General features: G+C 45.3%; 1 protein-coding gene across 3 annotated transcripts in view; it reads left to right on the plus strand.

The window, feature by feature from the left end:
* The window catches only part of FUBP3 (far upstream element binding protein 3), a 49,141-nt gene that overhangs the window by 11,703 nt on the left and 22,182 nt on the right, over positions 1-15,256 (plus strand). For all 3 annotated transcript variants that reach the window (XM_007194499.3, XM_007194498.3, XM_007194497.3), the window contains exons 2-5: positions 2-107; positions 11,237-11,270; positions 13,630-13,679; positions 14,052-14,123. In XM_007194499.3, the coding sequence (XP_007194561.1) occupies positions 2-107; positions 11,237-11,270; positions 13,630-13,679; positions 14,052-14,123 (262 nt within the window). The remainder of the gene's footprint in view (position 1; positions 108-11,236; positions 11,271-13,629; positions 13,680-14,051; positions 14,124-15,256) is intronic.

Here is a 15,256-nt window from a genome sequence, read left to right on the forward strand (position 1 = left end):
GATTGCTGCTAAAATTGATTCAATTCCTCACTTGAATAATTCCACACCTCTAGTGGACCCCTCAGTGTATGGCTATGGAGTACAAAAACGGCCCTTGGATGATGGAGGTAAGTTGCTATAAATATCTTTGCCTTTCAGGTGGTAGTGAACCTGCCAGTTAAGTTGGAGTCTGTGTCAGCCATTTCCTTAACAGCTTTCTCCAGCGTCACCCTCTGAAGACTGGTTGCGGGGAAGTATTTAAGATGATTTTCCTCGGCAGTTCTACGGCATTTGAGTTCTTACTTGCCTTGATAATACAGGGAGTCTTTTCGGCTGGGCTGTAAGGTAAAAGACAGTCTTCGAGCATCAGCTTGGAAATGATTTGACTGATTCGAGAGTTTTGCTTGATTTAGTCCTCAATTATTCCTCATTGCACACGTGGGAATTGAAGTTCCCACTTTTCTCCAAAGAAAAGCTGAGATTTGGTGCATGGCTCTGGGGAGGCTGTGACTACGTACTGACCTTAAAGAAAGGAAAGGGGAGTGATGACCTTTTTTCAGTTTATCTGCTGGTTGTTTCCCACCATTCCCATTTATAACAGGCTCTTTCTAGCAGCGTCCATTTTTCTTTCATTCATTCCTTCGTTTATTTCATTGGTTTGTTTATATACCCTACTCATCCCCAAAAGAATTTGAGACCACTTAGAAGTGCGTCATTACCAGCACTTTGGCAAAGAGTATCAGATGTGTTTCTGCAGAGAACTTGGACTTCCTTTATCATATTTCATCTCCCACAAAGTAGCTCTGTAAAAGGGATTCTGAAATACACTAGATTGCACGTGAATATGCACATAGTGGGTGGGCCAATGTCTTCTCTTCCTGTCCTCAATCTGCATATGTACCCAGCCACGTATGTGTTCATATTTCTGTGATACATTATTAAGTGAAAAACAGTCAAGGTATACAACAGTATATATTTTGTAATCTCCTTTCCCAAAAAAAGTGCATGTTTTATGTTCATAGAAAAAATGTAATTTGGCATGACTAATTGCTCTGGTCTCTTTGGAGATTCTAAAAAAGAGATCACCATCGTTTTTGTAAGTGGGAACCTTTTTGGAATAATTATATAGACTCATACGGTGCAGATTTTAATGGAACAACCCACAGTTTGGGTGTAAAAGTTCTTGTCTATTTTAAAAAATTATTAATGTTTATGGTCACTCACAGAAAATCTACTGCAGGGCCACTGGAACTAAGGTGACGATTTACACTGCTACTCTGAAATGGTATCTTGTGATCATCTTATATTTGATTGGCATTAGTGATTTCTTAGACCAGACATGAGTGATTGCATTATCTGCATTTTTGCCTTAGCAAAAAGCTGTCACGCAAAGCAACCTTTTTTACCTTTTCGGGGCAATCATGTTTCAGTTCCTCTTATGGGACATCAATATAAAAATAACACTAAGTTGTCTGGCTCTGAGCATATGTCTCATTAATGGACAGTGTGTCTCTCTGGCCCACCATTTCCAGAAATTGAGATCAATACATTCCACAACTCTCAGCCTTGTTCTCACCCACTGCGTGGAGTTGAAGTGTAAAACTTGTGCCCACAGAGAATAGTATCACTATGTCCTTTGCATAATGAATGCCTAAAAATGTGCAAATGAAACCTCTGGCATCTTGCAGACTTTTTCTCCCATTAATCCTTTGCACACCCATTTGAAAGAACGTGGCTCGTTAAGTCACCAATAAGTCCAGAATCTCACTTGAAACTCCAGTTCATTATTATATGTGTATCGTCACCTTTTTTTTTTTTTTTTTGAGAACCATAATTTTTTGCATTTTGGGGGACTAAGTTCTTGTGATTAGAGAATAAATACAATTTTTCTCTTTCCTCCCCCAAAATATTAAGTCTCCTTTAGTAGGAAGGAACTGAGGGAGACCCTTTCCGCCTTGAACCGCGTCTCCTGTCATCCCCAGGCCTGTGTTTTACCATGATGACAGACTGTATTTGAAGTGTGAGAAATTTCTCTCAGGCTTTTTACGTTCTACATAACGGTTTGATAAAGTTAATCCTCTCTTCTGTTTAAATAACAGAATTACACAAATTGTTTGTTTTTCTCCAAGTTGGTCTCTTTGTGTAGAGTTTGAGATTTGCTGTGGACCTTAAGGAGAGCTGGGCATCTGGGACCTGCCCCAGCCTCTTGTCAGTTGTCTCCTGACAGGGGTGAGGTCACTGGGCCAGTTCTGTTCTCTTGAATAAATATGTGGATAAACAGATCCTGTCAAGGCAAGTGACGGTTCTTGTTTACCCGACAGCTTTCTAAGGGTCACAGTCTTGCTGTTTGTGAGATAAAAGTTTAGAAAAGCAGAGACGAACAACAAGCAGGAATGCCGGCACTTTTTTCTTAGCAATAAAGATTTCCGAGGGCTTTGCAGTTTTTTGTTTGTTTGTTTTGGCTTGGGATTTTTTGACAGAAGTTCATCAGATCACTTCTTTAGCAATATGAACTTGCAGACTTTTCCCGTGAAGGCAGGTTCTTTGACCTCTGGGAGGTTAAAGTTCAGTCCCCTAGAAGTTTTTGGAGGTGTTATTTGGGTCTGTTTAAAGGTACTTCAACTCTTAAGTCAACCATAAAGAACCTTAACATAGGGCTTATTCGGGACATTGAGATGTGCAAACATGTGTATGAATGGGAGGATTTTTTAAAGTGCTAGGCAGTAAAACAGGAGGAAAGCGATTTGAGTTCATTGTGTTCTGATGTAGAAAGCGATTTGGGTTAGTTGTGTTCCAAGGCAGTTGTGAGTTGTCTGTCAAACTGCCAGTTCATGAGCTCACTTGGAACCCAGCAAGAGCTTCGCACCCAGCTTCCAGAGCCTGCCTTGGTCCCTGATCTGGGAAGAGCAGTCATTCTGCTGCCCTCACCCTCTGGGTCAGGTCATTTTTTTTCCCCCTATTTATGTATGTATGTATGTATGTATGTATGTATGTATGGCTGTGTTGGGTCTTCGTTTCTGTGCGAGGGCTTTCTCCAGTTGCGGCAAGCGGGGGCCACTCTTCATCGCGGTGCGCGGGCCTCTCACTGTCGCGGCCTCTCTTGTTGCGGAGCACAGGCTCCAGACGCGCAGGCTCAGCACTTGTGGCTCACGGGCTTAGTTGCTCCGCGGCATGTGGGATCTTCCCAGACCAGGGCTCGAACCCGTGTCCCCCTGCATTGGCAGGCAGATTCTTAACCACTGCGCCACCAGGGAAGCCCTGGGTCAGGTCATTTTAACTATCAGCATCTTCTGTCTTGGCACCCGCACTTTCTCATGGTTTTTGAGGTGCACCCTACGGATTCGAGAAGCTCCCTGCTGGTCTTGGTGTGACAGTGGTTCCATCTAGTACTTTCTTCATGCTTCTGCTGGAGCCCATCGAACCAGTTCCATCCCTCTGCTCTATGACTTGTGGCAGCTTCCGGTAACCAGGGGGGCCCAGCCCTTCCTAACCTGGCCACCGCCTCCTGCCCCTCTAGTCTCGCTCCCCCGTTCTGCACTCTGCAGCAGCCTAGTCCGGTTTCTTCTCTTTGCTCTTCCAGAAACACTTCCCCCATCCCAGCCCTTTACCTGGCTGACTCCTGCTCACCCTCAGTCTCGGGTGTGATGTGACTTCCTCCTGGAAACCTGTTCTCATCCTCACCTTTTGACTTTCTTCAGTGCCCCGCTCGCGTGCCCCCTCAGGGTGCCCCCTCCCTTCTTTCGTTTCCTTCGTCCCCTTTACTCCTTCCTCCCTCCCTGTTCCCCCTCTTCCTCCCGTTCTCACACGCCCACCTCATCGGGAAATAGTAAATGGCACTCTGCTCTGAACTTTGACAGCAGTTCGCTTGTCCCCTTCTTGGGGCACATTTCATCTTCTTTATTCTGCAGGTGACGGGAACGTCACGTCCCTCTCCTACCAGATTCCACGTGCCATGATCATAAAGACAGTTTATTTCCCTACCTACCTCATGCAGTGCGTGAATAAATGCTTGATACCTAAGTTCTCCCTCTGTGTATCCTATGATTAGCATTTAGGAAATTTTGTGAAATGGAAGCTCCAAATTTAAGAGAATAGTATTAGCTAACTGATTTAGAAATGCAAGTTTAAGTTTAATCTAAATCAGAAGTTGGCAGGCTTTTTCTTAAAGGGCCATGTAGTAAATATTTTAGGCTTTCAGGCCGTATGGTCTTTGTCCCACCCACTCAGCTCTGCCGTTGGCACTCGAAAGCAGCTTTAGACAGTACGTAAACAAATGAGCATGGCTGTGTCCCAATAACTGGTTGTTTACAAAAGTGGAAAGCTGGCCCTCAGGCATAGTTTGCCAACCTCTGATCTCAAATCAGCCTTGTCAAATGATTAACTCTAACACTTGCTTAATCATCAGTTAGGAAGGTGTACAGAGGGTCCCCCCTCCCCTAATTTCCTTAAACAAATCTCCTTGTCTCAGGTTCCACTCTCTGTCTTGACTGCTGGAGAAAACAAGTGGTTTCTACTGTTTACGTAGAGCTGGTTGACAGATGGAAAAGGCACTCTTCCCATTGTCCCCGCCATATTTCGAGGGGCAATGAGAGCATCTTCTCCAATTTTTTTTACTCTGGGAGAGTTTTAGGTAATCACGTCCCCTTGAGCTTTTTTAGTTCAAACAGACCACACTCTCTTCCTGTCTTCTCTCTAAAGAGTGGCACCAAAATCACAACTTGGGGTGAATAAAGCACCATTCCTGCCATTGCAAAGGATCGGGGTTGGGGAGCGGGGAATGTTATGCTAGTGACTTTGAAAATATGCCTGCCTTTTCTACCAGAGACTTACCTTTGATACTTACATAGTACCATCTTAGATTTACCACACTTTCTGGTCTTCTTGTGGAATGAAGGAAGGAGAATTCTTAGGGGTACTACCAAATGAATGATTTACAGGAAGATCGGAATAGACTATCTCTATGGTCCTTTCCAAGTTTTATTTCAGCACTTGTGGCATAGGGCAAGGAGAAGGAGGAAAAAAGAGTGAGGAGGAAAGAATGTTTTAAATTCCAGACTTTCAGAGAGAGAAGAGGGATGAGAGGTGCCCGTGCTCGGGAGTGGCGAGGGCCAGTGTGCGTGCAGCTGCATGGCAGGGGCGTCCGTGCAGCTGCAGGCACGGAGCCTGCACCACCTCAGGCAGGAGCCTGCAAGGGCCAGAGCCTCTACTTTGGAAAGAGAAAAAAATGCATCTCAGATGCTCATACTCTCCCTGCATGGAGGGTAATAATGATGCTGCAGGGATGAAGAGCCAAGACTAAAAGCCGGTCCCTGAGAGCTGGAGGGGGTGGGGGAAGATCTGCCTTTTACAACGTAGGCAAAGCAAATCAGGGGTGTTGTCAAGCAGTAGTCTTCAAGCTGGGGTGCATGATGTCCTCCCAGGGTTAGGTGGGTGTGGACAGGTTCACGGGATCCTTCTCCAGCTCTTACACTTCTGTGCACCCTCTCCCCTAAAATGGATCTCTCTGAGAATTGTGTCTCTGCTGGGGATGCCACGTGGGCCTTCTCCTTTCCATGCCCCTTTTCACATCGCCCTTCTTTAGTTTATGGCGGTTCATCACCAAGAGCAGTAAAATCCTCAAATGCCTGAAAAGGGGTGAGTCCAGGATTCCGAGTGGGGAATCCCAAGATGATAAAAGCATGAGAGTCTTGGTAAGAAATATTAAAGGGGTCAGGATCTGATTTTTATTTTATCCAGGTAGCAGCTCATGGCAAAGGCTCATGCTGTCCCCTCCTCCCCTCCATCTGATCCATCCGTTTTAGGATTATAATTCAGAAGTGAGTTGTAGTCACGTGAGTGCATATTAACACATGTGTGAGTTGGAAAACAGAAGTGAGTTTTTTTTTTTCCTGGCAAAGTATGATTGGACTGGTTGGTTTGACAGTTGGCTTAGCCAAGTAGATGAAATCGTAGACATCTTCCATGAAAATAAATGAGCTAAATCTGCAGTATCAGTGTTGCAGCAGAGATATAACTGAAGCCATGTACAATACCTGATGTATTATTTGCACCCATTAACCTAGGAAAATAACTTCATTGTCAAATCAAAAGGGTTTCATAGTTTTTCAAAATTCTTTTAGGGAATATATGACCCAGAGTGGTTCTTGACCCTGGCTGTATGTGAAAACCACCTGATGAGCTTTTTTTTTTTAAAATTTTATTTATTTTTTATTTTTATTTTTGGCTGTGTTGGGTCTTCATGGCTATGTGTGGGCTTTCTCTGGTTGTGGCGAGCGGGGGCTACTCTTCGTTGCGGTGCGCGGGCTTCTCATTGCAGCGGCTTCTCTTGTTGTGGAGCACGGGCTCTAGGTGCGCGGGCTTCAGTAGTTGTGGCACGCAAGCTCTAGAGCGCAGGCTCAGTAGTTGTGGCGCACGGATTTAGTTGCTCCGCAACATGTGGGATCTTCCTGGACCAGGGCTCGAACCTGTGTCCACTGCATTGGCGGGCGGATTCTTAACCATTGCGCCACCAGGGAAGCCCCCTGATGAGCTTTTGCAAAACTAAATATGCACTTACCATTCAGGCCACGGTTACACTCCTGGGCATTTATCCCCAAGAAAAGAAAACTTGTGTTGACACAATAACTTGCCCACAGATCTTCACAGCAGCTTTATTCATAATAGCCCCAAACTGAAGCCCAGATGTCCTTCAGCAGGTGACTGGTTAACAACCTGGTACCTCCATGGTCTCCATGGACTACCGCTCAGCAATATAAAGCAACAGACTGTTGATACCTGCAGCCACCTGGATGGATCTCTAGGAAATTACGCTGAGTGAAAAAAGCCAACCCCAAGAGGTTACATACTGTATGATCCCACTTCTATGACATTTTTGGAACGGAAAATAGATTAGCGATCCCCAGGGTTTAGAGATGGAGTGGTGGGAGGGCCCGTACAGAATAAGAAGAGGCCGGAAGGAGCCCTGGAGCCTGAACTCCTTATTGTAGAGGTGTCTGGAGAAGTGGTTTGACCAAGGGCGGGTACCTGGTAAGTGGCAGAAGGAAGACTTGAACCTGGGTCTCTGTCTCATGTGCTGTGATAGGGTATGCTTGAAAGTGGAGACTCCGGAGTCTGAATTTGGGGTTTGCATCCCAGCTCTGCGTGTTATTAGCTGTGTGGCTTTGGGCAGCTTGCTTCCCTTCTCTAAGTCTGTCTCCTCGCCTGTAAAATGGAGATAATATTTACCTCATGAAATTATCATCAGGATTGTGAGAAGTTATTTTCACACTTTTAAAATACTACTCACAATGTAAGAAATATTCATATCTCCATCAGAACTAGTTACTACATACATACTGAAATCACATGTGTAATTGAAATTAAAACTTTATGAAATACATACCCTTAATATACATGGTCCCTTCTGTTTTCTATTTCATTTTTTATAAAGCTGGTCATGACCCCCTAAATTGATTTCATAACCGCTGGATGAAATAAAAATAAGGCATAGTGCTGTAAATAAGTATCATACCCTTTATTTTTCCTCTTAATTTTTCTCCCGAGACCCTTGGGTGGGCACTTGAACTGGGGAGGGGTGCAGGTGGGGTTCCTAACACCTCTGCACTCCTGGAGACCAGGGTAGGTTGCTGCTCATCACAGAGCCGTCTGCTTTCCCCATGAGAATCTCACCTTGAAGGCAAAGATGACCTCGTTCACCATTTCACGCCCAGGACCCGGCACAGTGCCCAGTGCCTGAAAGGCGTGACGGTGCAGAGGTCACGTGGGCACGGGCACTCGCTCACCTGTGCCCTTTCCTGAGGGCTTGGGTGTGATCGCGCCTCCACTGGTCAAATGGGACGGGTAGTAACAGCATCTGCCTCGCAGGGCTCTTGTAGGACTAAGTGGGTTCTTGCAGGTGAGGCCCGTAGTGGAGCGCCCTTTGAAGCTCATGGTGGTCTTTTTCCACTCACAGAGCATGTCAGCTGCAAGTGAAAGTGACATTATTGAGATAAACTTGGATTTACTCTCACCTTTAAAAAATAATAATTTGCCAAATTAGTTACAGATTATGTGTCTAGGGACTTTCAGCTGATTTTAGCGTGTCAGTGTGTTGTGACTCTGGGATGGGGGTTGCTGCCTTAGAACACAGGAAGCCTTCGTATTGTCCTTGGCAGAAAAGCTTTTTAAAAATGCCTTGGAAACTGCAGACGTCCCTGCAGCTAACTGCAAGTCTCACTGACCTTAACCGGAGCTTGGAAAGGCATCGGTCAGAGTCGAGGAGACTGGAATCCAAGCACGGGCGCAGGAGGGTTGTGTTCAGAGGCTGAAGAGGAAGGTTTGGTTTATTGCTTTGTTCTGCGGGTCACGGGTCACGTAAGAACTGCCGGCGCTTCCTCTCCGGACCCGCCTGCTCACCTGCCGCAGGTCTGCTGCTCTGTGCGGGAGGCCGGCCTGTTGTCTGCACTGTGACGAGGGATGACGGACGCTTTGGTCCCTTGAGCTTTTTTGAGGGGGAGTGGGAGGGGGTAACCGTTAAGATGGTTGTGTATTATAAAGCTGGGTGTGTTCCCCAGCGATATTTTGATAGCATTTCTTTGGGGGGAAGAAAATGGAGACTTTTTTCCTCCTCACTAATGGGGAAGAAAATGTGTCCAGTGCCTTATTTTTTTCAAAGATCATGATTGAAACTGGCAGAGGGTTACTCTTCAGAAAGGATTTCTCATGTTGTAGCGTGAATATTTTCTCTAGGAAGCTCATCTTCCCATCGCCCGGGCGGCCTCCCATTACGTAGCGCGCAGGGTACATGAGAACCACACCTGTGCGCGTTTGCGCTGAGGGGCTCTTCGGAGGCAGGCTGAACCATGGTCGACCAGCAGGTGCCATTAACAGGAAATAGGACTGATTTTATTCAGCACTTTTCCTTTTTTACAGTAAAATGACGGTAGTTACCATAAATTGAGCTTGATAGGCGTTCCCATGCGCCTCCCTCGCCTGACCCCTTTTCATCCTGAAGACGCAGAGAAGGCCCCCTATTCGTGGAGTCGGACGTTAGCGGTTTGCTGTATGAGTGCCCAGTGCCCCTTATCTAACTGCTGGTTTTCATTTTTAGGCATCAAATGGGAATGTTTCCGAAGGGAATGAAACTTTAAATGGCGTTGCGGCCTCAGGCTACAGCATTTGCATGGAGGAGGGAGACGATTTGTCCTGCTTAGGAGTCCACCAACTCAAAGAGTTGGATCTGGATTTGAATTTGATTTCATTCTTCGGTGCTGTGGCTCTCAGCAGTCCGTCTATTTGTGGGATGGTGGTGTGTGCACTTTTATTTTCGATCTTTGTAGGCACCTCCACTTGGCAGCAAAGCAGTTGGCTGTCAGAAATGATACGGTGTGCATGACACCCGTCACACGTACTTTGCCAACAAAAAGGAATTTCCTTTTTTTGATGAGCACAAAATTTCAAATGGCTATTGACCACGAGCCCTCTGAATGTTCTTGTGAATCTCATGAAGTTCTTTATGGTAGTGTAGCCCTTTACTGTGTTTCTGCGGCTTTTCTAGCTGAAATATCAGAAAATCATCAGCCCTTTGACACCTCTTACCAAATACCACAGGGGACCAGGAGCCAAGGTCCGGCCACGTTGCCGTGTTTGGGGACTGGGCACCTCTCCTCTGTGTTTGCATCATTTCAGGACATTTTAGTTCCTCTGTCTTCCCTGGATTCTTTACCCCTACAAGAAGAATTCTGACAGCAAGCAGGGAAGCTGAGCTTGACCCTTAAATAGGAACAGGGGGCCAGCCAAACTCAGCAACACTCTGTCATGGACCTTCTCCTTCAGTGTGTTGTTTTCATACCCACTGCCTTAGGTGTGGGCGTTCCCCTCTCACAATGTCCACTTTTCACGTGGAATGGGAATCATGAACACTGCCTATCCCGGGTGAGGGCGTTTGTCATATTCAAACTGGAAATGCAAAAAGAAAATTTTAAGATTCAATAAAAAACAATTCTGTTATCCCTGAGATAAGCAGGTTAATAGTATATAATGTCAGTATTTCGGCTGTAGACCATTATGTTGCTGTTGATCCAGGAGAAATATGGCATCGACTCAGTAGTTTCGTGTACTTTTTGCTAGCATGTTTCTCCGTGCTTTTTATTCTCCTTTTAAAACATCATGATCTGGTTTCTTCTCCTTTGTCGTTTTATGACTGGTCAGAGAATGACAGGGTTAAGTTCAAGCAGAAAGAAGAGCTATATTGGAGACCTAGATTTCGGATGTCAAACCATTTCAGTCTTTGTTCTGAGGTTGATGTAATTGATCCTTCCCCACTTATCGCATATCTGTCCTTCTTATAACTTTCCCCAGAGACATATTTTTGAATGCTCTTGTTAGCATATTGTAAGATTCATTCAGTTCCTTGTAAGACAGTTAGGATTTATACTTTTTTGTTGTCTGCTGACCGTGTTTCCTGGGCTGCATTTTCCAAAAGGGAAACACCACAGAATCATTTTTTGCTGATGGCTGGTGGAGACACTCATCAATAGCTGAAAGAGGAGAAACGAGCAAAGAGCGTAGATGGAATGGTGTTGCGGGGATATGATTGCAAAGTTGGTTTTCATCGTTAGAGCCCGTTGGGCACCGTTGTCTCTGTGAAATGGGCTTGAGAGACGGTTGCTCACGCTTAGTGTCCACTGTACACAGACGGCGGTAGTGGCTCAGCGTAAAGGCCCGGGGAGGGAGGAGGCCGGATCCTCTCCTGGAGATGCTTATGCTCTTGAGGGGGTGGGGGGGGGGGGGGTGCCCCGTGGCATGGCCGGCGGGAACATATGTGCACTTTCTTAGGGACTGCAGCTGCCATGGGGCAGTCCTTAACAATGCTTCCGAGCTAGGAGGTTAAATCTTCTCATTTGTTTTAAAAAGAGAAAGAAGGGACCCTCGCCATCTTTACATTGAGTTTGGATCCCAAGCGGGAGGGAGGTAGGAAGAGAGAGGGATTTAGATGAGCAGGATTTTCTCCCAGGCCTCTCAGCATGTGGACACACAGATCAATTTCTTATCCTGCGTTCAGCTGGACACTGGGTTAGAGACTGTGTTGATCACGACGTCCCCTCCTGTTTCGTATCATGTAACGCATTCATTTCAGCCACTGAGCCTAAATTACTGTTTGCTTTCTTTCTGCCTTTCTTTTTCTTCCCCCCTGAAATGGTAAGAACTTGTGTAAGGATGAGGTTAGTTTATCCGTGCTAATGCTTTGATTTTTCTTTTCTCTTTCTCTTTGCCACAGTAGGTAACCAGTTAGGGGCCTTGGTACATCAAAGGTAAGCAGTGGGTTATGTTTTATTATTTATTGATCATTTCTAATTGTTTATTGATCCACCATCTGTACTAGAGTGTTAGAAAGTCAGAGGTTGAGAGTGTGAAAAAACATGGGCTAGATTTCCTTAAGACTCAACTTTTTTTGTAGTCCTTTCCAAGACAGTGTAAGCTGAAGGGATAAACTAGTACAAGGTATAAAAAGCAGCCATTATCGTCTGTAAACTTAGAAGACTTCTGGGATGTTGGCGCTGCTCTTTCTGCCCACATATGTTGAATTTAAAAGTAGAGAATGTGAGAATTGTCCTCCTCGTTGGATGGTTTTCCCAGTATTTGTTTTATGGACCCTAACCTCTTCACTAGAGCAAAGCTGTGCCGAAGAAGTGTGACTTGCTGGGCTTTCACAAGATGGAGCTGGTGTTGCTCCAGTAATCAGGGTCTGGGAGGCGGGAGCCCGGGTCCCCCCACTGCAGTGAGAGGCCTCGCCGCGGAACCTTGGATGGCTGCCCGGCTGACTCCCTTCCTTAGTTTCCCCTCACAGAGTTCCCTTAAACGCTGAGAACTTAGAGAGAGACAAAGACCCCTGGGCTTTAAAAAGACCAGTCTGTAAGATGGAATATTTGTGGTCACAATGTTGTCCTTCAAAAAAGGATAAAATATACAGGAAACCGCCAGGAAGGCTTCTCTTCCCTAAGGGGTGAAATTTTATGCTGTGTATTTGTTACTGTAACGTGTTATCCTTAACCTTCACCAGCAATGATACAGTTATATCCTCCTGTGTTCTGTGCCGATGTTTAGGAGTTTCTAGAAATCACCAGGCATCAGATAACCAAAAGATCTATTCTGGGGTTTTTTAGTTATTGTTTCTTTGTTTGCTTTGTTTTTTAATGAATTGAAATATAGTCATTGAAATGAGGTTGTGTCAGTATCAAATGTAACTTTCCTATAAAGCCATAGTTAATCAGGATTTTACTTTCCAAAATGTTTATACTTTGTGCGTTAGACCAGTTTCAGCCTTGCATTTAGCGTAGAGCTTTGTCTTCCAGGAAGCCCAAAGCAGTTCATCCTAATACGTTTTTTCCTCAAAGAGAGTCTGCTAAAATTGTCCCTGTGGGCTGAGGAGCTGCCCGAGTTTTGAGTTGTGCTGGTGTTGAACCCCTTCTAGTAAATTCCCCAGTGCTGTTTCCTGGGAGTCGACAGCTTGTGCTGCGTGTGGCTGCACGTGCGGGGGCACTGTTCCCTTCACCGCCTTCAGGGAGCCTCCCGACAGGGACCCCCGTCTAGCGTGCGACGTCCTGTCAGGCCGGCCGAGCCTTGCCTTTAACGGCCACGCTCTTACTCATGAGGAAGCCGGGAATTGCCTGATTTCGGTGTGAATTTGGATATCCCAAGAGGTAGAGAGAATCCCTGTGCATATGTAATCTGAGGATGTAAACACGGGAAGACTGTTTGCTCGCATCAGAATGATACAGTGGCAGTGCTATTTATGATATTGCATTTCTTCTAAGTGCTGCACTTTCCCTGAAAACATGCACTTTATTCATTCCTTTCCATGATGGGTAAAAATCCAGCTGTGTGAGAGATGTTTAAAAATGCTTACTTTTTTTTTTTTAAACTACTTGCATTTAGCTTCCTCCTAAGGTAAATGTTTAGATTTAATTGCTTTCTGGGGCGTTGGGCAAATTGGATATTGTCCACAATACACTATACAGCAAATTTGAAGATTTGTTTGAAAGAGCCAGTGCAGTAGTTGTTTTTTTTTAAAAAAAAACAAAAAACAAACACGTAATGGATGGGGTAGCATTTAACAGAAGTACGTTGCCAAGTAAGCAAGGTAATTATTCTGTACTGGTCAGCACTGATTAGGCCTCGGTTGGATACCGGTTCCACCTGGCACGTCTCACACTAAAAGGCAGATAAATTAGAAGGAGGCCAGAAAGCAATAAAAAGATTGGGAAACAAGGAATATTGAAGAGTAGTTGTCCCTCTTCATCTAGGGAGACTTGAATAGAAGTCTAAAACACTCCCCACTCCCCAGAGCATCTTCAAGTGTTCAGCAATGCTGAGGGTAGCTGTAGGAAGAAAAGGCAGTTGTTAGTGCAGTTGATGGTTTAATGAAAAAAATAGAGGTTTCCTCCTCTGACACAAGGAAAGGGGAGGCTTGGATCTTTTGAAGGAGTGATGGACCAAAGGGTTCATTAGATGACAGTCTTTGTGGATGGTTGTGGACTTGTTAGCCAAATTGGCATGATTTCTTTTAAGCCTTTATCTTCTAACATTGCCAATATGGGAAATTCGGGGAGCCTAAAATGACTGCAGAATTCTTTATTCTGTGTATTTTTCCAAAATGTTCTTTGTTTTTAGGGCAGTAATAACAGAAGAATTCAAAGTGCCTGATAAAATGGTTGGATTTAGTAAGTATCCACATTATCTACTTTTTCCCTCATTTCTGTCCCTTATTTTCATTTTAATCTCTTAGTGTGAGTGTCACTCGTGGTAGAATGCTCTGCACACCATGTTCTCTAGAGCCCCGGAGCACTGCAGGACTCTCCAGGCTGAGGGGGAGACCAGAAGGTTGGGCCCTGGGTCCCCCCCGCCCCCACTTCAGCTAGAGAACCCCGTGTCATCGACTGTGTTTCACATGCAGTTCCTGTGGGCTCGCTGAGGCCAACTTGATTTGTTGTGCCGTGAGCCAAGTGGGAATGTTTGCTGAATTAATTGTCACGCTTGTGTGGTTAAATATGGAATGAAGGGGGCATGTTCTCACCCTGTTTAATTTGTTTCAGTTATCGGCCGGGGAGGTGAGCAGATTTCACGGATTCAAGCAGAATCTGGTTGCAAAATTCAGATTGCCTCGGGTAAGGGCTACTTTTTTTTTCATAGATCTCAGTTTGGTAGAAATCAGTCTTTTTTTTTTACTGAGTTTTTCATATTTAGTACCTTTGCTTGTTGCTTAGAGGTTTAGGGGCTTGGGTAAGTATATGTGATTGCTGTTTTCCTTGCACTTTTGGAGCTGACCTCCCAATTGAGAACCAGAAAAACCAGAGCAGAAGTGGGCCCAGAGATGATGCCGCCCATCTGGCCTCTGGGGAGACCCTCTGCAGCTCTGGGCCCGGTGTGGCCCCTCCCAAACACCTGCTGGTCTAGGACCTCTGTTTTCTGCACCAGAATGTTATGCCAGACATAGTGGGGCCTGGACGAGTCCTGGGGCTCTGGGCTCACGCCTGGGGACTGCTCGCCAGCTCCCCTGGAGTAGACCGTCCCTGCCCTTTGTTGAAAGAGGCCAGCTGAAGGTTCTGGCTAAATTAGCACATGTTAAACACAGTTCAGGACCTTTCCCAGCCTGGTGCATTTTGACCATGTGATATGGAGAGAGACAAACTGGGGAAGAAGAGTTTTTACTTTCGTTTATAAGTTTCATCATCTGAGTTTGACCTCTTTGCACAGCAGAGGATGGGATTTGGAGGACATTCGACCACAGAAATGTTTGTCATTTTAAAAGATACTTAGTACAGTGTCTTGAAGGCAGTTACTGCTGTTAGCTATTTCTCTTTAATTTTTTTTGAATATGAGTTTTCAGAGGCAGTTGTTTTTAGGAACAAAATAAAGCGTCGTGTGTGGTGTTGGAAAGTAAGATTTTTTTCCTCTCTTGTCAAATGGCCTGGAACCAGTTCCACGTGGGTGTCACTATTCTCTTGACGTGTTCATGCAATTACTGGTCATAACTCTGATGTGCATGCCATTAAAGTCCTTACAAGTGTGCCTCAGGGCTGCGAACAGATAACCATTAAACTACACTGCGAATGGACAAACTGAGGAACAGCGGGTTAAGTGACTCTGGCACTTACTAGCACGCAAGCGGGTCAGATGTGAAGCTGAGGCTGGTAATCAGGACCGACTCAGAGACCTCTGCTGCGTCCTCCCAGCTTCCCCTGCAGGACTTGTTTTCATTTGGAGAATCTAGGGTGGAGCTACCAGCTTGATATTCTCT

The sequence above is a fragment of the Balaenoptera acutorostrata genome, chromosome 6 (assembly GCF_949987535.1).
Source record: "Balaenoptera acutorostrata chromosome 6, mBalAcu1.1, whole genome shotgun sequence".
NCBI classification, from domain to species: Eukaryota; Metazoa; Chordata; class Mammalia; order Artiodactyla; family Balaenopteridae; genus Balaenoptera; species Balaenoptera acutorostrata.